This window comes from Larimichthys crocea, chromosome III (assembly GCF_000972845.2).
Source record: "Larimichthys crocea isolate SSNF chromosome III, L_crocea_2.0, whole genome shotgun sequence".
Classification (NCBI taxonomy): domain Eukaryota; kingdom Metazoa; phylum Chordata; class Actinopteri; family Sciaenidae; genus Larimichthys; species Larimichthys crocea.
The window spans coordinates 27978367-28004277 of NC_040013.1; the positions used below are offsets into that span (position 1 = coordinate 27978367).

The 25911-nt window shown below is 40.5% G+C and overlaps 4 protein-coding genes across 9 annotated transcripts; 2 read left to right on the plus strand and 2 right to left on the minus strand.

Annotated features, from left to right (window-relative positions):
• Positions 1 to 508: 508 nt before the first annotated feature.
• On the plus strand, positions 509 to 4024 carry cfap73 (cilia and flagella associated protein 73). Its single transcript, XM_010733702.3, has 7 exons — positions 509 to 642; positions 728 to 860; positions 1469 to 1561; positions 1665 to 1856; positions 2258 to 2479; positions 2580 to 2738; positions 2825 to 4024. The coding sequence occupies exons 1-7, from the start codon at positions 605 to 607 to the stop codon at positions 2966 to 2968; spliced, it is 981 nt and encodes a 326-aa protein (XP_010732004.3). The 5' UTR covers positions 509 to 604; the 3' UTR covers positions 2969 to 4024.
• A 107-nt stretch (positions 4025 to 4131) lies between these two features.
• On the minus strand, positions 4132 to 7027 carry drc10 (dynein regulatory complex subunit 10). 3 transcript variants are annotated; one of them, XM_010733704.3, is made up of 5 exons: positions 6867 to 7022; positions 5472 to 6042; positions 5128 to 5349; positions 4939 to 5010; positions 4132 to 4525 (listed from the first exon to the last, which is right to left on the minus strand). In XM_010733704.3, exons 1-5 carry the CDS (start codon positions 6887 to 6889, stop codon positions 4250 to 4252), a joined length of 1164 nt encoding a protein of 387 aa, XP_010732006.3. In that variant the 5' UTR covers positions 6890 to 7022; the 3' UTR covers positions 4132 to 4249. The 3 variants fall into 3 exon arrangements, with proteins under 3 accessions (XP_010732006.3, XP_010732005.3, XP_027128722.1); XM_010733703.3 differs by having other exon boundaries at positions 6753 to 6877; XM_027272921.1 differs by lacking the exon at positions 4939 to 5010 and having other exon boundaries at positions 6867 to 7027.
• Positions 7028 to 8202: 1175 nt separating this feature from the next.
• tpcn1 (two pore segment channel 1) lies at positions 8203 to 18373 on the plus strand. Of its 3 annotated transcripts, XM_027277626.1 has the most exons (27): positions 8203 to 8589; positions 8744 to 8858; positions 11466 to 11602; positions 12762 to 12938; positions 13034 to 13147; positions 13341 to 13471; positions 13662 to 13750; positions 13841 to 13875; positions 14014 to 14072; positions 14226 to 14325; positions 14433 to 14549; positions 14661 to 14785; positions 14870 to 14918; positions 15008 to 15071; positions 15161 to 15205; positions 15288 to 15344; positions 15426 to 15479; positions 15586 to 15658; positions 15846 to 15953; positions 16046 to 16207; positions 16291 to 16406; positions 17069 to 17115; positions 17224 to 17292; positions 17383 to 17479; positions 17765 to 17904; positions 17997 to 18077; positions 18168 to 18373. In XM_027277626.1, the coding sequence occupies exons 2-27, from the start codon at positions 8768 to 8770 to the stop codon at positions 18309 to 18311; spliced, it is 2481 nt and encodes an 826-aa protein (XP_027133427.1). In that variant the 5' UTR covers positions 8203 to 8589; positions 8744 to 8767; the 3' UTR covers positions 18312 to 18373. The 3 variants fall into 3 exon arrangements, with proteins under 3 accessions (XP_027133427.1, XP_010732007.1, XP_010732008.3); XM_010733705.3 differs by having other exon boundaries at positions 8203 to 8858; XM_010733706.3 differs by lacking the exons at positions 8203 to 8589; positions 8744 to 8858 and adding an exon at positions 11293 to 11311.
• Positions 18374 to 18998: 625 nt separating this feature from the next.
• slc8b1 (solute carrier family 8 member B1) lies at positions 18999 to 25453 on the minus strand. Of its 2 annotated transcripts, none has more exons than XM_010733708.3 (15): positions 25056 to 25453; positions 23415 to 23567; positions 22936 to 22988; positions 22770 to 22827; positions 22485 to 22590; positions 22222 to 22389; positions 21478 to 21591; positions 21316 to 21387; positions 21083 to 21213; positions 20843 to 20984; positions 20627 to 20748; positions 20038 to 20191; positions 19876 to 19956; positions 19730 to 19794; positions 18999 to 19630 (listed from the first exon to the last, which is right to left on the minus strand). In XM_010733708.3, the coding sequence occupies exons 1-15, from the start codon at positions 25197 to 25199 to the stop codon at positions 19445 to 19447; spliced, it is 1749 nt and encodes a 582-aa protein (XP_010732010.3). In that variant the 5' UTR covers positions 25200 to 25453; the 3' UTR covers positions 18999 to 19444. The 2 variants fall into 2 exon arrangements, with proteins under 2 accessions (XP_010732010.3, XP_010732009.3); XM_010733707.3 differs by having other exon boundaries at positions 21316 to 21390.
• Positions 25454 to 25911: the final 458 nt, after the last annotated feature.

Sequence of the window (25911 nt, forward strand, 5' to 3'; positions counted from 1 at the left end):
CTTTGGCCTTTTGCTTGACTTAAATTAACTGACTTTTATCTTCAGGCCTATAATTGATATATCTTAAGCTTGATTTGTTGTTTTTTGTAAGTTTAAAGCTGTGGAGCTGAATGATGCCTGATTGCTCAAACAGGCCACTTGTAACAGCACCCGCCTGTCAATCAAAGCAGCAGCACTGTTAATTATGCATGATGAAGCCTTAATATAATTTAAGCAGGTGAGTTAGGTGAGACTTGTCTTATTTTGAAGCCAGCCTCAAGTGGCCGTTTTGATGAACTGCACTTTTTGGTACTTTGGTATTGGATTCACAGCTTTTATTTTTTATTTATTTATTTTTTTTATTCAACAGTTTTACATTATAGGCCTGGTTGTTACCCTAAGAGTTTTAATAGTTTGATTTGTGGATTAAAAAAATCTTGTTTTGAAAGTTGTTTGTGTCGCTCTTTGCACTGAAATACCGGATTGTGCCTTTAAAAGTTCCTGGTTTGTGTTACCATAGAAACGAAGGGGGGAGGAGGGGGAGGGGAGGGACGCAGTGGGTGAACAATCCTAGAAAGTTTGTGCAAACTAACGTCGCAGCCTAAAACCCGAGAGACTGTGAGTCATGGATCCAAGGACCGTCCGTGGGAAGCGTGACACACTGTGAGTTTACACGGAGCCTCTGCCAGAATCAATCCAGTGCGAGTCAGTGTTGATAACTTTGCCTCATGCTTGTGCGTGAACACAGGGGTTTGCCTGCGGGGACGAGCGGCGTGATGTCAGCGGGTTTACGCGACAGGACCGCTGCCCTCTTATTTTGTCTGCAGAGGCAACAGCGTGAGTTGGAAGAGTTGAGCGCAAAGAAGGAGGAGCGCAAACAGGTGCGGGACTCTCTGACAGAATTTATTTGGGATGTGGGCAGCTTTATCCTTTTCAAGCCTGGGCCTCTTTTTTTTTAGGCTTGTGCTGGAAAATGACAAACCCAAAATGAATAGAGTATATCTCTGCAACTGCAAGGTCTATTTGAACAATTTGTGTCATAATAAATAAATAAATATTCTTTGGCTGCTGGTTTAATGAGTTTTCGTAACAGAGCGACACTGATGGTAACTGTTGGAATCGCCACAGTCTCAGCTTTCATATGACACACAGTGAGTGGGTTGACTTTATGATGTTTATGACGTTGTGTTTGGTGTGTGTAAATAGCATGTAGTTTCTCCTGTTTAATTTGATGTGCATTATGTCTTATTACAAGATTTGTGCAGTGTTTTATACTTTTTATTTTATTGTTAAGAAGTTAAGAGCTGCAGCCAATTTTTTTGTTTTTGTTTTACAGCTAACTTGTCTTTCTTTATTTATTTCTGATATTTGAAATTATTGACCCATCATGATATCCTGCTATTCAAACAAGGGACTGAAGACTGAGCAGTTTTCTTCTCACATGCCTGGGGTTACTGTCCATGCATCCTGCCTGCTGTGTGTCTTTTAGGTGTTGGAGAGTTTGCAGCAACGCCTAGATGAGATGCACAAGAAGGTTAAGGAAGTGGCGGAGTTACACTTGGGCTTTGACATGTTTCTCAAGGTATCATTTTACACATGACTCCTGTACTAGACTGTACATGTTGGATTTCAGATTCACTGGATGGCCAAAAACTAACTAAATCCCTTGATCTCCCTCTGTGTAGGAAGCTGATGCTGATCAAGTTGCAGAGAAAGCAGAGAAGGTGAGTAAAGAGAAGCTTCAAAAGGAGGCAGAGATAAGGAGGCTGAAGGAGGAGGATGCTAAACTGATGGAGAGGAAACAGAAGCTACAGCGTCGGGTGCAGAGGCACTCTGTGTATCAAGACTTCATGGAGCAAGTGGTCAAAATGACTAAGGTACTGCAAGGATTTTCACATGGCAGAGCAACAAGTGACTAAATTTGTTTATCACACAGGTATAGTCAGTTCTATCTATCAGTATCTGTTAGTTGAAAACCAGCAAAGCACCACCTAACATGTCAAGCAGGTTCATGCACACAACCCCTTCAAAATAAAGTGTGATGTGACTGAAAAATTTAACTAAGGGTCCAAATTTTGTCCTTGATGATGGCATAAACAGCAGCAGCCAAAATCATTAAATATATGACATTGTTATTGTGTGACTCTTTACTCCTACAGCTTAAAGTTTTATTTAAAATTAAAATTACAAACAAAAGATAGCAGAGGGTGATCTTTCTCTTGACAAACCCTGACGATAAAGTAGTTTCATTTTGGGGTAACCCCATTTTGTGTTACAGTTCAAAGATGTGCAGCTTCTCACGGGTCACTTAGAGAGTCTTGTCCACTTTAAGGACGAGCTCTCTCGGCGGGAGAGTGAGGCACAGGAGCAGGCTGACCAGTGGAAAAAAGCACTGCGGACATTGGAGGACCAGCATCACTTCCTGCAGCTACACAAGAACAACCAGCTGTCCCAGCTCCAGACCGAGCTGGACGAGACGCTCTCTGAAACTCTAACATGGGTAACAGACATAATCTAAGTATCAAAGTCTGGTGTCAGAGCTAATTTTAAATGTTAAAAGGTTGACTGACCACCTTCTGTATGAAATTCTGTTCACACAGGAAAGGGAGTGGAACCACATTCAGGGAACAGCAGCAAAGAAAACACTCCTATTGGGACAGATTAAGATGGCAACCCTCAACCTCTTTGAAGTGATAGATGACAAGGTAGAAGGAGAGGAAGGTGTGGATATGAATGACACAGAGAAACAGCTGGACAAGGTATGTACCCCAACAGAGCAGAGATAGAGACAAACAGCTAGAGCAGGAGAAAACAATCAACTTAACGCTTCCTTTGGTCTCCTTAGGTCAAGAGGAATATCCAGGACTATGTTGACATGGTGACACAACATCAAACTCCCTCAAGCAGATGCAGCAATGGAGAGACAAGAAGAGAACGGAAAAGAGACGAGGCCAAAAAGAGCACCGGAAAAAAGACTAATTGTCAGTGACGTAAGGTAGTTACAACGGGCCCCAATGCAAACTATCATGATGGACAATAGCTACTGCTATAGATACTGACACTGGACAACATTGCATATCTGTATATGACAAAAATACCAAAGAAAATACTCATTTAATATTTTGTTACAGATACTACTGCTACTGACTATTTTACAAAAAAGTGGAAACCATGTTAGAGATGGATTTGCTATATATAGCTAATGGCATCATTTTTCATTTAACACAAGTTCTTCTTTGAACACGGGTGTATTTTACATTGTTGGAGGGCGGGCTTGTTCACTCTCCAGGCTATTCTAATCCACAGGCTCCAGTGCACCTGCACTGTGTGCTGCTCCATGCTGCTTTAAAACTGAATTCACGAAACCAGTTCTGAATGGTCAATTTAAAGTTTGTTCATTAGTTGTTTTAATGTAAACCCTGCAAGTTAACAAACGTCAATAAAGTTGTGTAAAGTAAGAATAAATATATGTTCCGAGTTTGTCCAAAGAAGAGAAGCCACCTCTGTTACCATTGTTGTTAAGTGCCAAAATACATGTGACAAGGATGTCATAACTAAAATCAGTCCTGCTGACTTCAGATCAAACTGGGCTGTGGCCCATGAACTAAACAGGGTTTGATACCCCTGATTTATTCACTCATTCTAATTGTCAGGAATTGATAATACGTTCTAAAACTATTCTAATGGTGGTACACTGTAAACACTGTATATCTAGTTGCAGTATCAGATAACTTATACTGCTGGTGGTTCAATCCTGGGCTGCTGCATGACTGAAGCAACACAAGGTCCTGTACTACCACCTTGTGGCAGTTGAAAGAACAGGTATACCCAAATGAAGCTGTCCCTGTTTGAACTTATTTAAGCTCGTCTGGTCTGTTTTCAGTTTAAAGGTGAGTTGAATTATTTGACATTATTAAACTCCATGTACCTACAACAATTACAGCCAACAACTGTACACTCAAGAAGAAATCTAAACTTCCAAACATTTCTGAGGATGTCCACTGATTTTAATAAATAGTAAAATATTTCATTATCTGCTGCTGCTTCATCTTATGTGGTTAATCTGATACTGTCTGTCTGTAGTTCACAAAACCAGTGAATACTAATTTACAGCATAACATACTTTATTAAGAAACATCTGTTAAAGACAGTGAATACTGGTATAACAGTACAATTAACATGCAATTTTTAAAATCTTTTTTCTAACATGCAAAAACGGGAAGTGTGTCGGTAAAACACCAGTAATGGAGTACTGAAACAAGTCAGTGGTTTATTTGGCCTTCTTGCGTTTGCCCCCTTTGTTCTTGTTCTTCTTGTTCTTCAAGGCCTTGCGAGTACTGTATCCTCTCCACCAGGCTTGGGCAAAAATAGCAGCTTTGGTCTTCAACTCCAGCACCCTCATCTCCTCCTTCCTCTTCTCCTCTGCTAGCCGACGCTTCTCCAGGATCTCGTTGTACTCCGTCTCTAGGGCAGAAAAGTACGGCTCCATCCTCCTCACCTCCTCCTGCTCCTTTTCGTAAATCGTTTGATTCAACTCCAGTTTGGCCTGAGATATGGTGTTGAGGGGTGAAAGGAAAAAAAAAGAGAGGCAGATGGTGGTAAACAGTGCAGGGTAGTGAAGAAGAAAGGTAAGAGAAGATAAAAGAGGTTAAAGCAGAAATTACAAAAAAGTGTTACTAAACATAAGCCCCATTTATACTTGGCTGTTAAGTATCCATAGAGGAATATTTTAGAGCAGGTTACACAACAGTGGATGGGCTGATGAAGACTGTGTATGAAGTTAGTAAATGGACCCTGTGGATTGTTTTGTTAAACTGTAAGAACTCCAACTGTCATGTCAAACACCCTGAAAATAGTTTCAACATATAGCATATAAACTAATATGTAGGGTACACACACTTAATTATCTTTTCCAGTAACTTTGTGCGCTTTGCGTCTGAGCCTTGTCTGAGTTCGTACCTGTAATTCTTCCATTTTATTGTCAAAATGTTGGATCACAAGTTCAATTTCCTCCCTCACCCTTGCATTTCTCTGCCAAGGGGAGAAAAATAACAGCTGATGTAGATTTGAATTAAAATTCAATATATAACAACCTCTAAGATGTGAAGTATTTACTGTGAAGTGAAATGTTGGATGTACTAAACTTACCTTTTGGAGTACTCTCTCTGCCTCTCTGTGTTCAATCCTCATTTCTTTGAGCTGGATGGTCATTTTATCCATTTCCTTTTGTACACTGGCCTGTTTTTCCTTCGATGCCTTGATAATTGCCTGGCATTGCTTTTCATGAAGAAGATTCCTATTTTTGTCTTTTGTTTTTAACGCTTCTATTTTACTCTGCAAATCTTTGATCTTGAGATCTTCCTGAGCAATCTGTTACACAAACACGAAGAGAGAAAAAGTGAGATAGGAAAAGCTCAGCAGCAGCAGAGGATGGTGTGTGTTACACATGCGGTTGACTAGACTGTTGTTCAAAGTCCAAATTGGAGCCTCACCACTTTGTCTAAGCCCTTCAAGTCTGCAGTGATTTTTTCTTCCTGTGAAACTATGTCCTCCAGCTCACGGGCCACAGAAATAGCCTCCTCCTCTTCCTTCTCTTGGAGTCGCTCCTCCTCCACACTCAGCAGCATCCTTTCCACCACATGGCCGTGAAACGTCTTAAGATTTCCAATTAGCATGTTCTCAGTCTCCCCTACTTTCATATCCAGCTCTGCCATCAAACCATCAATGATATCCGGACGGTTTCGGTAAACTCTGAGCACATCCTTGACAGAGTCCTTGAAGTCCCTCTCAAGCTGAGCCCTTTTTTTGAAGTTTCCCTCTTGGTGCCTATCTGAATCCTGCTCAAGGCTTTCTAGCATCTTGTCTTCTAATATTTGATGCTTCTGAAGCGCCCTGCTCAACTCCTCGTCTGCAATACCAGACGCACTGTTTAACTGCAGGAGAGCAGGCAGAATCGCTGCAATCTCGACATGTCTGATGCAGTTTTTCAATACGTTTGAGATGCGTTTAGCCTCAGGTGAGAGATGCTGCTCCTGTGGCAATTCATGGACGTGTTGGGACATACTGTCGGGAAAAAAGAGCAAACCAAATGTAAGTAATGTAATGTAAGTAATCTCTGACACATGCAAAACTGATAAGAAAAGATGTAGTTTCACATATCTCCTCACACATTCTGTTTACATTACATTACACTGTGCCATATTGCCACACGGATGTCTTTTAGCTTGTATATATTTTAGATTTTTAGATTTGTATATTTTTATTTTTTTTATTTTTTACATCTTTTACTTCATGTTTATGCTGTTTGCATGGGATAAGAGGGAATAGAAATTTTATACTCTGTATGTCCTGTACATAGAGCAGCATTGACAATAAAGTTGACATTTGCAAATAATTCTGCAACTCTACCACACCTATAGGGTCACACAAGGGTCGCAGGATGAACCCAGTTGTTGCTATTTCACACATTATTCTAGATAAAAGCATTTATATGAACAAGTAGTGCTATAGCCAATGTGTATGTGTATTTCTTTGCTTATAACACCCTTATACTGGTACTTATACTGGGATCCTCTCTAACTTCAACTCCCATAGTTACTATAGTTATGTCTCTAATACATCATTGTCTGGTAAATATAAGCACATTAACGTCACATTTGTCGCCATTTAACACCACGTTAAGTTAAATCAATGAACATACGTGTGTTAAATTAGACATCCAGTCTACATATCACATTAAATAGTTTCGTTTTTTAAACATAAAGTTAACTTACTTGTCGACTCGTACGTCGCTGTTTGTAACGGACGTTTTTGTGACGTTTTTCTCTGTTGCTAGGATACAGCTAACGCTGGTGGTCGTAATGTTATTATTTTAAATACATAGTTACCGAGCTGCGTTTTCATGTGGCATCCTGTGACAAATCCAAACATAAATCTAGTCACCCCGCAGTTGCAGAAACAGCCATGTGAGTGTTTTAATTTCAGAAACGAACGAATAAATAAATCGTGTGGTCGTGAAGTTAAGTTGTGTTAGCCGGAAGTGCTATGTTTTTCTCTGTTGCTAGGATACAGATCACGCCGGTGGTAGTAATATTACTTTAATTATTATTATAAACACATATTCACTGAGCTGCATTGTAAAGACATGAAATAAATACTTTAAACACTTTAAATAACCTTTACACTGTGTATATATTCATATATGATAGATCTCAACATAAATCTAGTCGCCCGTAGTTGCAGAAAAAAACATATGAGTATTTTAATTTCATAAACGAACGAACGAATAAATAAATAAATAAATAAATAAATACATAAATAAATATGACAGGTTTTAGTGAAAGGTTTTTGTTTTTTACAGCATTCCCATCAACCAGGGGTCCGCGACCCCTAGGGGGTCCGCAAAGGTACTGCAGGGGGTCCGCCAATTTTTGTCATAATAATTGACAATTCTCACCAAAATAATGGTGAATGTGCAGATAATTGAGAAACTGCAAACAGTGGCGGCATTTGCACTCCACCTGGATGAATCTGTGGACTTTTGGTATTTAATCGCCAACAATAATTATGCCACTTTTCTTTTTTTTAAATCAATTCTGAACACATATAATAACCCAGTATATAAATAGGTTAATACGGTGAAATAAAAGTTGGATTAGATTAGATTTAACTTTATTGTCACTGCACAAAGTAACAAACACTTGTTAGATAACAAAATGATGTTTAGCATCTAACCAGAAGTGCAGACAAGTAAAGTGCAGAGTATGTACAAATGAACAGGATATATAAATATAAATATAGTGCAGGTATAAATATGAATATGCTATATATACTGAGTATATATATGATTCAATTGCATTGTCCTATTCTAACCTGTTTTTAAATGTTGTATTCTTGTAATTTGATATACTTTTATGGTTCTTTTTTTTTGTTTGTTTCTGTTATTTGCTGTCTACTCTTTTTTATTGTAAGGTGTCCTTGGGTGACAGAAAGGCGCCTATGAAATAAAATGTATTATTATTATTATTATTATTATATATAGTATTAACAGAATAAAGTAAATAGAAAAGTTATTATAGGCCAGGTTTAAAATGTGAAATATTAAAAATAATAAATAATAATAATTTTAAATAATAAACAAATCTGTTTGTCTCTTGTCCAAGAGTCCTGTACTGAAAAAGACTCCTAGCCCTAGAGCTATTGACTTTTATTTTGAAAATTTGGCCTACCGTATGTCGCTTCAGTGTGTCGCGAATGTTTGTTGATCTAGCAAGTGCCCTCGGTGTCTGCGAAGTGTCTGATATTAAAACATCGATCTTGAACAAACAACTCTCGCACTCGGGTTCTCGGTTTCAAATGTCACCGGAACACGCACGGCGTCCGTCACGCAGGGGGGAGCGTGCGGCGACGATGCGGTGCTGGCCGCAGACGGACAGTTTGAGCTCGTTAGCCTGAGTGACAGTGAACCAGTTGATTCCGTGACAGATGCCATCTGTGACAGGACAAAGACCAAATCTGCAACCGACAGGCCTCGCCCGCTGCACACAACTTGAAAGCGGCTCAGCCGGTCCCCGTGCTGCACGTCTCACCGGAGACATTTGGAGACACTCCGTTAGTTAGTTTTTTTTTTAGCCTGCAAAAGTATCCGTCTAGTTAGCGTTAGCTGCGAGCAGCACAAAAGATGCGCAGTTGTCTTGGCATGCTTTGCAGGACAAACCATGCACTTATCTAGTTAGCTCGGATTAACTCTTAATTTTGGCGTTAGTGAATTAAAGGTTATCTGCTGAGTATGGAGTCTGACGACGACGTGCCTCTCATCTTAACCTGGGACGAAGCGAACAGCGGGCTGCTCAGCGAGGAGGCTGAGAGAGGAGACGAAAGTAAGTTCCTCATGCATGCAACTGTGCCATCACATGACATAACCCTGTCTTTGCTGCTGCCTGTTGCCTTTTTATCTGGTGCACAAAGCTTAAAATCGATGCAGTGCAGTTTGTTGAACAATGTTTGTTGAACTTTGTCATTTTGGAGGATTGTGTCCTGCTGCATTGTGCTCATTAGGGTGTAAGTTTTAGTCATCCTCATTCAAAAATCCAACATGCAAACTCCAAAATGACAGAAAGCTGAGTCAGTTTCAAACTAATTTGGCTTAAGTTGGGTGAATCTAAGATGAGCTGCAGATGGGATCCAGCCCCACTGTTACCCAGATGAGGATACAGAAGATGGATGCATGCACAAAAAGACAGTCCTAAACTCTATTGTTCATTCTATGTGTTTGACTCCCTGTTGCAGTATTGTATTTTTTTGTATATTTTGTATATGTAATCATAGCAGTGCATATTGTTGGTATGAAGGAAATTCTCACATACTCACCAGACTTGCCCTTGCTCTGTCTGAAGCTGTTTAACGTTGTTGTCAGTCAGATGTATACATGCTGCTGCACGTCCAGGCCACACTGCTTTAATGGCGATTGTCCACCAGGCTCTGAGGTCACGTGTGTGTGTGTGTGTGTGTGTGTGTTCAGTATGTATGGGTATCCATGCATCCAGTCAACATAGAAACCCTGCTGCCTTTTGTCTTCTTCACATATAAGCTACAAAATGACCCATCTGAGAAACTGCTGCCTCAGCAGGCCGTGCACCCCTCAGCCCCTCCCTGGTTGCTCGTGGGCAGCATGTGTGTTGTGTGTCTGTGTGAATGTCTGCAGCCTTGTGTGTAAGTGTTTCTCTGTGTGTGAGCATACTGGATCATTTTGCTCTAGAGGTGAACAGGAAGAGGAGAGGAGTTTTTTTTTCTTCTCCCTTTTTCTTAGGATATCTGGGGGTGTTGGACACTGGGGACGTACCGTACCGTTCTTTCTTTGCTGCTGGAGTTTTCTGGAAAGAGTGGGAGTTTGAACCTGGTCACTGAGAAAGAAGGCAGCGTTGTATCACCTCAGTGACAAATCACATGCTTGGATAGAAGTGTGGAGTTTTGTTGCTGGTGGTCACGATCTTTCAGACCACCACAACAACTAGATTGTGTTTGTCCTGGAAGAAGCAGTCATGACTACTGAGCCTGTTTGTGTTTCTGTGAGGCTGACCCCATGGTGTTTTTGACTGGGTCCTCTAAACATGTTATTGTTCTCAAACAAATGAGGGGCTGGAATAGCACACGGCGGACACGGTGTGTGTACTCCTGTCGGGATAACAGTCAGGCTGCCACCGGACTGGAATTTGATCTTAACTCTTCAGCTCAATCTGCTGCTTTCACGGCGGGAAGGAAATGTCTGTGACTGCCTTTCAGAGACTCATGTGGTTTTCACTACGTTTTAATCCAAGGAGTCGTGCCTGAAGCAGAAACATGTGATGTACAGTGTGTGGGAAGAGCACCCAGATAGACTCACAGGACTAAAATATCCAGCTGCAGAAAGACACATGGAGGGACTACTCACAGAAGGAAACTATGATTTCTGTTTATGCGAGAGCCTGCTTGAATCTGCAAATTAAGATTATTAGAGAGTTGACTTGGATTTCATCTTTTTAAGTTCTACTTTTGAGTTCAGTTTGAAGACAGTGCAGGGTTTAGGAAAAACTACTTTCTGTGTCATATTCTCTCAGTGTTATTAGGCATCTAGATGACTTCCTTGTCTTTTGAAGTTAGTCACGGTTTCTCTAATAGCGCAGGACTGAATCCTGCTGTGGTTTATCTGTCTCGTGTCTGTATCCTGCCTGTAGCAGGAAGGAGGTGTCATAGACAATGTGACATCAGTGCAAACACGGCACTTTCACACTGACTGGCAGCGCTGGGTTCAAAGTTTAAACCCTGCGGCTAAGGCAGGAGGGTGTGTGTTTCAGTGTGCTGCACTGTGTTTATGTCACATTTCACATTTACTGTCACTCGTGACAGTAGCTCTCATCAAGGTGAAAGAAGCAACCGGTTGTCAAAGAAGTACTGAACTTCATAAGCATTGCCAGTTGTTTTGAATGGTATTCTGATCCCACCAGCTTGGCCTGGATAGTTCTGGACCTGTGAGGACTCACATACGGACTTCACTTGTGACTCATTTCTGGAGTTTGCATCAGCTCTGGGTGGAATGTTTGGCCATCTGTATCTCCAGATGTGTGTGGATGTTGGAATAAGACCAGCGTGCTGTGAATGACACACACTTGTACTGTGGACTTCAGGGACTTTTTTTTTTAATAACGTTCATAAAGCTGAGGCACACAAACAAATCCAAAGTGATCAATGGAGTGCTTATGCGGGCAGGCAGCTGGTTTCCATGAAGATCAGACCCATAATGAGAGTCCTGTAGTAATATCTTCCTATGCCTCGCAGTTAGAACTAGACTGCATGGGTAGGCACACACCCCTCTATGTACTGTGTACCATATATGATGCTAAAGTAAAGATAGATATGGACATTAAAAGACAATCTTATTTAAATTTGTTGTTCTTTTCCACATAAATGTAGCATGTATCAAAACACTGACGCTAAGTGTTTTCTTCTAGATGGAGGAGGAGGCAACTATGACATAGTGAACAACGCTGTGATCTCAACACCTGGGCCACAAAACTACAGAGCCCAAAATGTGTCCTTACGGCAAAGCTGGGAGATGAACTACCAAGAGGCAGCCATCTACCTGCAGGTATTCACAAGCAGTGCATTGTGGTATTTCGTCGGTACTGAGTGTACGACTGCAACTGAGCTCACATGATCACATAATTGTTTTATTACACCCTCCACGCTGTATGACTTGTTGATGGTTAAACACTATTTGCTATATTTAGATCATAAACAAAGAACTTCAGAATCTCAAAGCGACATACAAATATGAAAATTGTTGACTGATAACCAAACGTTATCTGCTTATTGTTAGCACAGAACAAGTACATGTTTTTATTCAGAAATTCAGAAAAAGCAAGTATACAAAATATTCAACCTATATATATGTGTGTGTGTGTGTATATGTGTATATGTATGTATGTATGTATGTATGTATGTATGTATGTATGTATGTATGTATGTATGTATGTATAAGTATATATAAGCACATAGATATTGTGGTCAGTCGATAAAAGAAAAACTCTCAACCCTCCATCTTTATTTCCTGTTATATATAAGTACTTCCTTATATATTTATATATAAGTGTACTTCTGCTTAAATCTGGCAGTAGCTTAATCTTTCTCACATGTCCAATTGGGTTTATAAATTTGATGCATTTATTCCAAATTTGGTAGAATTTGTCCTTTTTGAATCCTCAGAGAATAAGAACAACTTTTCCATTTTAAATATTTCCACAGTTTTTCCGTACCAATCATTCAATTCAGGTGGCACTGGACTTGCACTGGCTTTTTCATTGTATTTAAAAGAAGTGAAAGAATTTAGTGTGACCAGGCTGAAATTTCACCCTCAAGGCCTGACTACCTGTTTAATACATTTCCCTCCTCAAAACATATTTGTGAAGCAGATTTTTAAAATATTTGTAACTCCTTTTTTTTATCAAATATCCAATAATCTTCTAGTGTTCTTTTGTTGCTCTAAAGCGATACTGGTGGTCAAAAACTCCACAGGGTACCTTTTTAAGAAAAGCTATAACTTTATAGATGGATAGTATTAGCCACACTTAGGATGAGCACACATGGACATTGTATGCATGAGCTTTTTGTGTTGGTAGCTGGTCTGAAGTCTGGATGAAAGCTTCCCACCACACAGCTGTTTGTGTAGGAAGGTAAAGCAAACAAACCAAAAAGGTTGCAGCTTATTACTGTGTACTTTATGTGTCCTTTTTAAATGTCTCATTCAGGAGGGAGAGAACAATGATAAGTTCTTCACCCATCCTCGAAACCCAAAAGCACTGGCGGCGTACCTGTTTGCCCACAACCACCTGTTCTACATGATGGAGCTGCTGACAGGCCTGCTGCTGATGATGCTGTCGCTGTGCGAAGCTCCCGCTGTGCCCTCACTGCGCCTGGATGTCTACGTGAGTGAACATACGTACGTGGAAAAAAAACACACAAACACAAGCTTATACACAGTTTTGCTGTAAAGGCTCCTGCGTATTTGATACCTCTGCAGGTCCATGCTACTCTGGAGCTGCTGGCTTTGGTTATGGTGGCATTTGAGTTATGCATGAAACTTCGCTGGTTAGGCTTCCACACCTTCATACGGCACAAGAGGACAATGGTTAAGGTAACTAATACATCATGGGTACCCTCTGGAGGCATAATAATTTTCTTTTCTACGGGAAGGTCAGGGTCAGTCAGTGTGCCCGGTGCTTGCTCTTGTAGGGTTAGGTTGACTGCTGTCTGTAGGCTCCATGTCACGGTTTGAGCTTCAGCTTCTGTCCACCTGTATATTGTTAATGTCTCTTCTTCTTGTTCAGACGTGTGTGTTGAAGCTACAGTTCGTGGAGGCCATAGTGGTTCTGATTCGACAGACGTCTCATGTGCGAGTGACCCGAGCTCTAAGACCAATTTTCCTGGTAGACTGTCGATACTGTGGTGCTGTGCGCAGGTACACAACGACCTAAACAAACACACCCACACTCACATTGATAGGTCAAAAAGAAGTACCGGCTCCCTCACCTGAGAAGTTTTCATTATACATGTTTTTTTTTTCCTATAATCTTATCCCACTTACGTCAACATACAGACACCACCGATTTAAACCATCACTGACACGATTTCTCACTTCATCCCGTCAGAAACTTGCGCCAGATCTTCCAGTCCCTCCCACCTTTTATTGACATCCTCTTACTGCTGCTCTTCTTCATGGTTATATTTGCTATCCTGGGTAAGAAAACACATTATTTTAATGTATATTAAATGCTGTGTACAGTTTTTCTGTTACTCTGTGTTTGACTATCCTGTTGTCTCCTCTCAGGTTTCTGCCTGTTCTCTCCAAACACCTCTGACCCGGTATGTTGAGTCTGGAGTCTGCACCACAGTTTATTTGACTTACTTATATTTGGGGACTTGCTAGCTGTTTTTCTTTGTGCCGGCTTTATGTCTGGAATGATCACATTTCCCAACTGAAACTCTTTCCTCTCGCCGCAGTACTTCAGCACTCTGGAGAACAGCCTTGTCAGTCTGTTTGTGCTGCTGACCACAGCAAAGTAAGCACGTAATACTGCGCTGTTATGTTTACACACTGCGTGCAAGCAGCACTTCCTTCTTTTGGAGCTCATCATGAATATTTTGCCACACCGCGTGTGTGTTTAGGTTGAGTCTATAGTTCTCATTTTGTATGTTTCCCCTCTTTCTTCTAGTTTTCCTGATGTGATGATGCCAGCATACTCCAAGAACCGTTGGTCCTGTGTTTTCTTCATTGTTTACCTCTCCATAGAGCTCTACTTCGTCATGAACCTGGTACAACTCGCCTGTTTTCACCTCTTCTAAAATGTGTATTTGTTCAATCTTTTACATGATTACTCATCATCGTCACTACACTGTCTTTTTTTCCGTCTCCCCTTTAGCTGTTGGCAGTGGTGTTTGATACGTTTAATGATGTCGAGAAGATGAAGTTTAAATCTCTTTTGCTTCATAAGCGCTCCGCTATTGACCATGCCTTTCAGCTGTTAGTTAGCCGGCAGGTACGGCCTCTATGTTCCACGTAACCTAATGTATAATTGGTACAATTGATTTATTTTATTAAACACTCACGGCCACTGCGTTTGTCTCCATTAATGTTGTTCTACCTCCAGAGGCCCATGGGCGTGTCGCTGAAACAGTTTGATGGTCTGATGCGATTTTACAGACCTCGGATGTCCGCAAGAGATCGTTTCCTTACATATAAAGCTCTTAATACCTCAGGGGCCCCTATGCTCAGGTGACACACACTTTTTCAGTTGAACTCTTCCTCCCTGTTACATTGTCATACAATGTTACTTGATTTGTGTCTGTTCTGTTACAGTTTACAGGACTTTTATAAGTTCTATGAGGTCACTGGCCTTAAATGGAAGGTAAGTAGCTTCACATTAGTATTGCGCAGTTATAATTTCTATTTTGTGTATTTTGGGCTATTTTGAATGTACATGTGTGTGTTCTTTAGGCGAGACGCAGTGGAGAACACTGGTTTGATGACCTTCCACACACGACCTTCCTCATTTTTAAAGGTACTTTCTCTCTTCCTTCTCTTTATTCACCTAAACGTATCAGTCGCTCAGTTCCTTTTTCTCAGTGCTTCTTTCTCTCCTTTTAATAGGCATCAACCTGCTTGTGAAGTCAAAGGCTTTCCAATATGCCATGTGTAAGTGTAATCATTTTACATTCTGTCCTTGGAGATAGTCAGGCAAAGTGTCTCATCATAAACCTTTTACTTGTGCCTACAGATGTGGTAGTGGCCATCAATGGTGTGTGGATCCTCGTGGAGACGTACAAGCTAAATAGTAAGATCTCTCCTGATCATATAAACACATGCGACCGAGGGTTTTGCCCCGCAGATCTCTCACCTTCCTCTCCTCCTGCAGGTGGATTTTCTTGGTCCAGATTTGTCCCCTGGAGTTACATTGTTTTCCTGACCAGTGAGTGACGATATTAAAGTCTGTAAAACTGGATGTCAAGAATTAATTAAAGCTGTTCTTAGCTGTACTTAACTCTGCTTAACTCTGCCTCTGTTCCTTCCTTTAGTTTATGGTGTAGAGGTGTTATTGAAAATTGCAGGTTTGGGGCCGATGGCTTATTTCAGCTCTGGGTGGAATCTGTGAGTAATAACTTGGACTCTTGGTTGATTGCTAGAAACACTAACAGAGTACTGAATCCAAAACACTGAGCACTGTAAAGAATATGGGACTGCATTAATCCATAGACCACAGTCTGTACATTTGGATTCAGTACTCTTCTGTCATTTTGATGTGTCTGTAACTTGAACACTGTGCTCATCTGTCCAGGTTTGACTTCTCCGTGACAGTGTTTGCCTTCCTGGGCCTGATTGCTCTTGCCTTCGACATGGAGCCGTTTTATTTCATTGTAATTCTCCGACCATTTCAGCTGCTCCGGTACATTTTTTATTTCTCACGTTAAGAGTTTAGTCTACATGTACTCATGGCACTGTTTAAACCTTGTTTTTTTTTTTTTTCATCTCTCACAGGTTGTTTAAGATAAAGCAGAGGTATCGTAATGTGTTGGACACCATGTTTGAGCTCTTCCCAAGGATGGCAAGTCTGGGGTTGACCTTAATCATCTTCTACTACTCCTTTGCCATCGTGGGGATGGAGTTCTTTGCAGATGTGGTTTACCCCAACTGCTGCAAGTGAGTCATGCCAGCATCATTTAAACAGTTTCTACATATTGGTTGATTGGGATGTATTGGTAACCTTGTGATTTTTCTTTCAGCACCAGCACAGTGGCAGACTCATACAGACTGATCAACATCACCTATGGCAACAAAACAGTGCTGGAAGAAGGCTATTATTATCTCAATAACTTCAACAACATTCTCAGCAGCTTTGGTAAATCCTTTCTTTTTCTTTCTTTTAAGAATAAAGCTGACGATGTAAATGTCATGAAAAGACCAAAACCAGAAACGGTCCATCTTAGTACTTTCCTACTTCCTCAACTTGTTAGTGGTTCCCAGACCACAAGTTCATTGCTTCCTGCTGAAGATGTAAATCTTTAAGAACAGAGCACAGAGTATGTAGTTTTCATTTTTATTCTAAGATCCTGAATCGTTACCTCAACCAGCTGGGCACTGCCATTTTTAGAAAAAGATACAAAAGCACAGGTACTGAATGCATTTGTTGGGTTGAGACAGGATGGGACTGAATAAACTGTAGTTGCCATGGTTATGCTAATGAAAGTTTTGTTTTGTTTTTTTTTTTGTTTTTTTTAATCAGGACAAAAGCAGTTGTTTTTTCTTCTGCTGTCCACAGATTTTGTTCAAAATTAATTTTTTTTTTTTGCATTTTAGGAGATGTTAAATGTGTTTCTAATAGTTTTTGAGCAACATTTGAGGTCTATTATGTCACAGAGGGATAAACTGTCATACTTTGGCTACATAGAAAACGTGTTAGTAACATTTTGTTGCTTCTGATCACAGGATTATGTGATTTTTCTCTCTTGGTGTCTAAATTTTCATTTGCGGTATTCATCTTTTGTTTTGTTTTTCTTCCAGTGACTCTGTTTGAACTCACTGTGGTCAACAACTGGTACATTACCATGGTAAGGTCAAGATCTATCAGTAGTTTTCCACCAGTCACCACGCTGCAGCCATCTCATTGATCAGCAGGTGTCACTGTCTGACTGTTGTCCTGTTTACTTTCTCCACAGGAAGGAGTCACTTCTATGACGACCCACTGGAGCCGGCTCTACTTCATGACCTTTTATATAGTCACCATGGTGAGGACTGTGCAGTGTCTTTTTGTCTTTATCTGCACGTTAATGATTGTGAGTATAACATTTGTGATACTTTGTCCGTCTCCTCGTCAGGTGGTGATGACCATCATCGTGGCGTTCATTCTGGATGCATTTGTGTTCCGTATGAACTACAGCCGCAAGAACCGGGAACCAGTGGAGAACCCAGAGGGTTGGTCATGTTTTAAGAACATAAATCTGTTTGTATAGTCACATTGTGGGGATGCTTTTAGGGACAAATCGCAACTCCTTTTAACATAAATCATGAAATTTTAGGGTGAAGACTTGGTTTAAGAGTAGGGTTAGGGTTAGGGTGAAGTTATTGTTGAATATTTACAGTATTTCTTGCTTGTTGGATTAATATTTAGCTGCCAGTGCTGTGTGAAAGGATAGTTTGGTGTGTGAATTAGCACTCAGTGAGTCATTTTTATGTCGGTGTGTGTGTGTCATGCTCTAGAAGAGAACGGGATAGTGTTTGAAGTAGAAGTGAGTCGTGATGAAGCTCTGGCCACTCTGGAGTTGTACAAACAGACCTGCCCAGGACAGTCCTCCCTCAGCTCTCTGCAGGGAGTCCTACTGGCGATGGACAGGGGCGGGGTAAGAACACAATAAAACAATAAATTGTTCTTCCTCCGCTTTTCACATGAAGTCCCACTAACTTGCTTTCTTTCTTGCTTTGGGGTGACCAGCACTCGTCTCTGGTGTACCAAGGTCGTAGGTCCAGAACGAAGAGCGACCTCAGCATGAAAATGTATGAGGAGGAGATACAGGTATGAAACCTAAGAAATAATCATACATACCTTGACAGTAGTTTAGTCTGTTGTTACCTCTTAACATTTTCCACGCCTTGTTTTCTCCAGGAGTGGTATGCAGAGTATTCAAGGGAAAACCTGCCTCAGCCAGACCAAAGCCTGGAACGGGATCTGGACAGTCCCGTTTCTGACCCATCTTCCATCCCAGAGCCTCATCTCAACTCACAGACTGGACCTCACAGCATCAACTAACGCACAGTTTGCAAGCAGTACATACACACTGCCATCTTAGCGTTTTTTGTTTGTTGTTTTTTTTTAAATGCAACCCCATCACTCTAGGTTTTTTCGTGTCCTCACCCTCCACATTGTCACAGTGGGAAGTCGATGGGCTTTTTGGACTTACACAAGACTGAGACAAGTTAATGACGACTCCTTCCTGGAGCCGTCACTACAGTCTGTCGCTCGACCAGTGAAGCAGGAACATTGCCCTCTTTTGGCCTTCTCAAAGACTGCAGCAAATATTACCACGGAGCCTGTACTACTACAGTATGTTATGTACATATACTGCTCTAGGCCTTTTGTGGAACTTAAAACCTGACGCCTTAGTTAAACGGCCCATATGATCAGTATTAACACAGACACTACTTCTACTTCATGAGCTCTCTAAAGAATAAAAGTATAACACTCCTTTTAGCTCAATCCAACAAAACATTTACAGTGTATCTCCTAACCAATGTCTCAACAGACTCAAAATATTTTACTTTTATATAACTTCTTATTCTGTAATGTATTTGAGTTAGTTAATAAGGGATTTTATTAAACTGTTCAAATTGTCCTTGATGTATTTTTGCTGTATTATACTGCTGGTATGTGTAAACTTTACTCACAAATAGGTGAACACAGAAAGGGACAAAAGACTAGTATAGCATTACTACGGGCTGTAAAAACAAATCAAAATTATTTAATTTCCCCAGAAGCAGCTTTGTATAGGGTCATTTTGATTTACAGTACATTTAGTTCATTTAAAAAGTACACATTTTTAAAAACCTGTGTTTCCTTTCCTTTTCTGGATTCCCAAAGTGCCCTCAAAGCTCCAGTCAGCACAATATGAAGTTCAATAAAGGCACAGTGTGATGATTAGTTTCAGCTCTCCCTGAGCAGAGAAGTCTTTGTCAGTAATTTGCCTGCTTGGTTTCACTAACCAGTAGCAGTCCTGGGTAGTAGGCAAATGCACAAAATGTTCATTCTTGTATAAATAGTGCATTAATATTATATTAGAGAAGAGGATGTACTTCAGCATCAGCAGCCTCTGTTCCAGTGTGTCCTTGTGCATTTACAAGAGGACGTTCCTCATTTCAGACTGGCCTCAGAGTCAGATCTACACACTAGTGGATCGTGCCAAACTCTGTAAGCAATGCAATGAGAAGGAAGATGCAGTAGAAGATGATTAGAAAGATCCCATAGGCCCGACCCAAGTGGAACCGGCTCAGTGGAACAAAGATGAAGGACAGGACCAAAGACAAACCAAGGGCCCCTGCAAGAATCCACGTCAACAGACCCGCTTCTTCAAACTGAGGAGGGGGAGGAGAAAGAGACAAAGTATTTGCAATTTCTCTGTACATTTGACCACAATGATAAACTCTTGATATATGTGTGTTTGAGGAGATTACCTGCACATCAGACTTTGTTGTAAGCATCTGTACCAGACACCCTAAACCCACTCCAAACAGCATGTCTGAAGGAAATACAGTCAAGTCTTTAACAGCCACTGTTCACAAGTTATGTTTTCATACTGACACGTTAAAATAAAGGATACTGAAAATGATGCCTCCAAAGCAGGCAGATATGGCCATCCGTGGGTAACCCTGCCGGGCGATGGTGATGTCAGAAAAACAGTCTGAAAGAGAGACGTTATTTTAAGTACAAGCCTGTATTTGAGTCTGTTTTACAAAAAAGGGATTTGGTTCACATATGTCACCTCCTATGCTGTTGCCCCAGGCCAACAGAGTCAGACCCAGCACAGTGTTGCTGAGACTCAGCACCACACCGAGCATGTGCAGAAGACTGACCACTTCAGAGGCAGCTGCACTGATCAACACTGCACTCACAATGAAGCCCAAAAGAGCAAAGAGCTGGAGAGGGACAAAAGACAAACACACACACAAGCAAGAACATGTTTCATCATCACAGCATGAGTAATAACAGTGACTGTAATGATGAATAAATACAGTGCATTAGTCATGCTAGAGGCAATATCATTTAGGTCTGTCAGTCAAACACCGTGGTCCAGGCTAACTAATGGATCATCATGATATTTTGTACAGACTGATCCTCTGACTTGTCATCTAGCACCACCAGCAGATTTAAGTTTTTAATTAACTTTAAAATAAAATATCTCAACACCTTCTTCACCTTTCATGTTGCTTTTATTTGTATGATGGTGGACAGAATATTGGCATGTTGGCATTATCATTGATAATTAATAATAACACCCTCTGACGAGTACATGAGTTATACTATATATTTTGGATAAAATTAGTTCCTTTTTAAACTTCACAAATACTTACTGGGTGATATTTGGGAGGGCGGTCATTAGTGGTGGTGCAGAAGACAATAGCAGACAGGAAAAATCCTAGTAGAAGTGTCAGCAGCCAGAGGGGAAACTGTTCTTGGATCATATGATCTCCATCTAGAAATCAAGGAAAATAATGTTTTATGGCTGCTGCAATATGCCATGCTACCTTTATCATGAATATCATAAAGATGAAGTGATGATGACTTACATTTTCCAGACTGGAAGGCAAACACACACACCAGAGGAGAAGAGATCAGATGAAAGCAGTTCAGTGGGCGTCTCCAGTTCTTGTCTTCTTTATCAGGGTCAACCACAGGGATACAGAGCAGCAGCAGGACCTCTACTGGTGTCTGCAAGATCATTTATATCACGGTGACAGTTTTTAGTTTCCACTGCAGATACTGAGCTTTTTACAATGCCTCTTGTATCTGTCTAATATCATACACACCTTCACTACTTTGAGCACTCTCCAACTCCATGATTTCCTCCTCCACTTCCTGTTGTCCACCGGGTTCAGAGAGCTCAGCAGTATCTGACTCGTGGACTCAGAGTAAGGCAGCAGTGGCCTGTACTCTGACTCTGAAACACACACACATGCACGTGCATCTTATGAGTCCTGATCATGGAGGAAAACATTAACTTATATTGTGGTTTATTAAAAAAAAGGTGCTGTATTCCTACCATACTCCTGTTGGATGGCTCCACTATTCAGGCAGGGAACGTCATCATCAGACGAGTCGGATGAGTGAAACTCTGCTGCAAAGACAGAAAATATCATCACTGGATATTTCGAAACATTATTTGTATTTGTGTGTGTGTGTATTTGTTTGTTGTGTTTCTTACCTGGGATCTGTGCAATGTTCCTGACATCTGAGTTCACTGAATGTTTCTGACGGTTGTAGATGTACGCACTGATTATTACAGTTACTACATACACCACATACAGGGCCAGGTACCCTAGAAAAAGGAAATGAAGCTTCAGTATTTAAAAAAAACAGAAGTTTGTAGTAAAACTTGATACAATGACTACATTCAGAGTACACTGTATACAGTCTCCTGTTTGTGTGGACATATTTAAAAAATGTGTAGTGGCAGCTGGTCTCCATGTGCCACCAATGACAGTAAATGATTCACAAAAGTCTGCTTGAACTTCCTTCTGGGATTGTTTTTGGTCAGGAAATAGCTGATATTGCAGCCTGGGGTTGTAGAGGTTGTTGTCAACAGAACAAGAAAGCACTCAGAGACACACAACCACCCTGCTAGGGTTTTTTAAGGATATAGAAAAAATATTGTTCAGATAAAAAAGTGATAAAATAATGTGATTTACACATCCTGTACCTGTAAAAAAATAAAATAATTGATTAAGTCACTCTTCTTCTTGGCTCAATTCAACTAAAGTTCAAGAAAGTCTGCTGACAGATCAACTAAAACAAACAAATGGCTCTGAAACAGAGTTAATATGTTACTGATTCTGGAGAGTTTGGGGACAGAAAATCCTTTTTCTCTAAAGCCTACCATTAACATAGATCTGTGTTACATGTGTTACAAGCAGAAACCGAAAAAAGAAACTGTGTGTCATGTGCGTACCAAATGTTTCGCTTAGTGTCGTGGTTCCTCTGTACAACATGAGGAAAGTCCAAAACACTGCCACCATGTAGAAGGAAACATCACGCAGAAATGGACGAGAGGCTACGGCGAAAGGCTTGACCAGCGCCACACTGCCTGCAACTACTGTGGTAACAAATATACCAGCTCCTGTGGAGGGAGAGAGGGAGAGAGAGCAATCATGACGAGGCTAACCACAGTATTTTATGTTGTTTATTTATCTTTGTGTATGAGTCTATGCCTACCGAATAAAGCTCCAACAGCCAGCCCAGCAGTGTGTGGGTGGGAGAAAGCTGCGATGGCACTGAAGATGTCAGGAGCTCCATTACCAAGAGCCAGAAATGTCACGCCCTCAGCACAAACATGAGTCAAGGAAAGTACAAAATCACAAAGAATAATTTAGCAACACTGAGTGAAATCTAACAAGGGAGAGGGAGAGGAACTGAGTCAGTCAATCAGCAGTTTAACTGTACATGAAAGTCACACGTGAGAACTTCTGCTGAAGTACAGTCGATGTAACTAAAGGATACAGCCACGTTGTGAGTGAGGTGTAGACAGGTAGAGATGGCGGACAGGTTGGGACAAAAACTGAGGAGAAACAGTGGGAAAAATAGGTGAATATGTTCATGAGAAATGATGGAAAACCTTGCAGAATTTCCAAAAAATATACTTTAATAGAACATGAAAGATACTTACAATTTAGATGCTGTGAGTCCAAGAATGACGAACAAGAAGAGCAGCCATATGATCTGTGGAGAAGTAGAAGAAAGTAACAATCTGATGGACCGCTGTTTCCTTAACACACACTCAGAGTTTTACAGTCTGTCACACTCAAACAAACATGAACGCAGATGAGCATGGCTTTGTTTGACCACAGTGATCCTGTTGTTCCTAATCTGTAACGGCGGTTACACACAGAGATTAAAGTTACTTCCTTTACCAGTGTGACTGTTTGATTTGTTATGTGGCAAAACGGGGATTTCAAGAAAATTCACACATTTTCAAGACAACCTATTGTTTAAGTTGTTTGAGTGTAAAGCGAAAGAGAGAGAGGAGAGAATTCAGAAGTTTGATCATTTCCAATTCCCCCACAGCAACGGCAGCTTCCTCAAAAAGATCATCTGATGCTGATGTGCAGAGTTTTAACAACTATGTAAACACACACACACACTTACGCAGAGAGTGATGGTGAGAGGTGTGAGGTTGGGGGGAAGCAGGCAGAAGGCCTCATAAAGGTAGTTGATGAAGCCGTCTTCCATGCTACAGTCTGGTGTGTTCTTCACAAATGCACAGCGGTCTGTGGCATTGAGTTTCATCACACTGTCGCACTAAACACGGACAAAAGAAAACATGTTCGTCAACGCGTAGCTGCAAACATCGGAACAACTGACAGACTCAAATCATCGTCAATCATCGTAAGTCAGTGTGGCATAAAAATGTTATGGTAAGAAATTCCACATTATTGCTTAAGTCAGTCTTTCAGTGACTACAAGAAATAAGAAAGAAGTGAAAGTGAGCCATCATCTCTTCGCGGCCTTAGTCAGCAATATTCAACTTGCAGATGAATTTCTAATTCATAAATATAAATTGATATAAACTAAAATTCTTTGTTTGTTTAATGCTTGTATTATGTATTACCTTGCATGTTATCCAACACTCACTAAAAGATCTTAAATATGCCGTTCATTCTGTCCCTGACGGGAGCGGTTTATGTTTTGTTTATTTTTATGTATCATTCCAACAAATGCATAGAAACATACCACTGGTCACTTCGTTAGGTACACTTGTACAATTTAACGTAATCCAATACAACAGCTCTGTAATAATACTTTTATGAAGGTTTTAATGTTTCAGTTTTTGTTGACACCGTCAGAGCGATAATAATTTAACTATTATGTTTCTTACTGAGGTTGTAGTTTGCAGAAGTGTTAAACTGGACTACATTCAAATATTTCATTTGATCCACCATAACTAATTAATATTTAAAATATGATATTTTATTTACATACATAATAGTATTGTTATAATATCAGAAACACTCAATATAATGCACTCCTGTACAACAACAACAGCACCCACTAAGACCTCAGTAATAAACATAAAGCAGAATTTATAACTTTCTAAACAAAAACTGAAACATTATAAGCATCTTAAAGGTTGAAATATATGGCAGAGTTGCTGTGTTGGATCACTTTAGATTGTGTAAAGTGTACCTTATGAAGTAGTGTATGTTTGCATGATGTTTAAATGTAGACAAAGTATTTACAACTAAAATGAAAAAATGAGTAAAACATCTGTTTATCATAGACCTAGTGTCAATCCTTATACCAAGTTAATTAAGATAATAAGTTATATAGGCAAACAACAATACACTAATATCTGTCCAGCTGCTTTTGGGGGACAGTGACAGCTAAAGGTTTAGTGCAAACTGGGCCAACCAAGGGGTCTAGTCTGGCCCACTGGACTTTGAATTTTTTAGTAATGTACTATATTATTCAGTTAACATTTTGTCTGTAAGTTGTAATACACCTGTAATAAAAACTGAGAGATTTTGTTGTAAGTGATTTGTAAGTGAATGGTTCATTAATTGCAAAGTTTGGAGGTGTTGTTATGGAAAAAGTATTTGTATGTTTTGAGTTTGACACCTCTGGTTTAGTGTGTCACTGGTGTGACATGGGGGACATTACACACATCAGTTACGTCAATTTGTCTGTGGTCTCCTGCTAAACATGTGACAGCTACAAGAAACTGCTGACAACCTGACAGCTGCAGATCAAACAAGCGACAACTATAAGTATCTATCAAATGTCACTGACCTCATCGTTGTTGTTGTTATGAAACATCGTGGCTGCTGTGGTGTTTGCAGACTGGTTCCTGAGGACATGGGGGTCCGAGGTGACCTGTTGCTGCTGGTGACAGGACACCAGCAGCAACAGCGACAAATAAACAGACAAACACATGATTTACTTTATCCTGGAGCCGTGTCCATCCTGGTGGTGCCTTCACAGGACTGCAGTAGGGGGTGTATTAGTCCAGGAATCCGGATTTTCCGGATCTAAGCTTCAGCTCAAATGGAGCCAAAAGACACATGAGAGTAAAAGTCTCAAAGTGCACGTTGTTAGCGTCACTTTAACATCTGTTATGTGTCTTTACGCCTCCTTTACTGACCGTGCCCAGGTCAGATACAATGTCCGTACATCGTGTACGCCTTCCTGAAGCCCCGCCCACTGTTTTTCCAAGACATGCTCCCTTCAAGGACGCCTCGAAAACTCGGAATTTCAAACATGCCTCAGAAAAAAAGCCTTAAATAAGAATAAGAATCAGATTTAGAAATACTTTATTAATCCCCACAGGGAAATTGTTTTTCTTACAGCAGCTCCCAAACGGTAAGTGAGTGATAGCAAGAAAACAAAACTTTAACAATATACACCTATATTCCCCGTGAACTATGCAATATGTAAATCTAAAACCTTATAAAGGATTTAGTATTTGAGAGACTGTACAGAGAGTACACTGATTGTTTAAAGTGCAGTGTGCATGCATGAAAAAACTGCACTTATTTATTGCACAAGCCAGTTCAATAGCTAAAAAAGTTGGACATGGAGTGTCTGATATTTTGAGGGAGGAATTGTAGAGAGGAAGACTGGATTCAAAGTATCAAAGTTTAAGTTG

What these genes read in the sequence shown, in the direction of transcription:
- cfap73 (XM_010733702.3), top strand. Translation starts at nt 605, where the DNA reads ATGGATCCAAGGACCGTCCGTGGGAAGCGTGACACACT. An exon ending in CGTGGGAAGCGTGACACACT is followed by an intron (nt 643 to 727) that starts GTGAGTTTACAC and finishes GCGTGAACACAG; the next exon opens with GGGTTTGCCTGCGGGGACGA. An exon ending in CAGAGAAACAGCTGGACAAG is followed by an intron (nt 2,739 to 2,824) that starts GTATGTACCCCA and finishes TGGTCTCCTTAG; the next exon opens with GTCAAGAGGAATATCCAGGA.
- drc10 (XM_010733704.3), bottom strand. Translation starts at nt 6,889, where the DNA reads ATGCCACATGAAAACGCAGCTCG. An exon ending in CCACATGAAAACGCAGCTCG is followed by an intron (nt 6,043 to 6,866) that starts GTAACTATGTAT and finishes TTTTCCCGACAG; the next exon opens with TATGTCCCAACACGTCCATG. An exon ending in TGAAGGGCTTAGACAAAGTG is followed by an intron (nt 5,350 to 5,471) that starts GTGAGGCTCCAA and finishes TTTGTGTAACAG; the next exon opens with ATTGCTCAGGAAGATCTCAA.
- tpcn1 (XM_010733705.3), top strand. Translation starts at nt 8,768, where the DNA reads ATGGAGTCTGACGACGACGTGCCTCTCATCTTAACCTGGGACGAAGCG. An exon ending in CACTGCGCCTGGATGTCTAC is followed by an intron (nt 12,939 to 13,033) that starts GTGAGTGAACAT and finishes ATACCTCTGCAG; the next exon opens with GTCCATGCTACTCTGGAGCT. An exon ending in CGACCATTTCAGCTGCTCCG is followed by an intron (nt 15,954 to 16,045) that starts GTACATTTTTTA and finishes CATCTCTCACAG; the next exon opens with GTTGTTTAAGATAAAGCAGA.
- slc8b1 (XM_010733707.3), bottom strand. Translation starts at nt 25,199, where the DNA reads ATGTGTTTGTCTGTTTATTTGTCGCTGTTGCTGCTGGTGTCCTGTCAC. An exon ending in GGCTGTTGGAGCTTTATTCG is followed by an intron (nt 22,390 to 22,484) that starts GTAGGCATAGAC and finishes CTCCCTCCACAG; the next exon opens with GAGCTGGTATATTTGTTACC. An exon ending in AGCCATCCAACAGGAGTATG is followed by an intron (nt 21,214 to 21,315) that starts GTAGGAATACAG and finishes TGTGTGTTTCAG; the next exon opens with AGTCAGAGTACAGGCCACTG.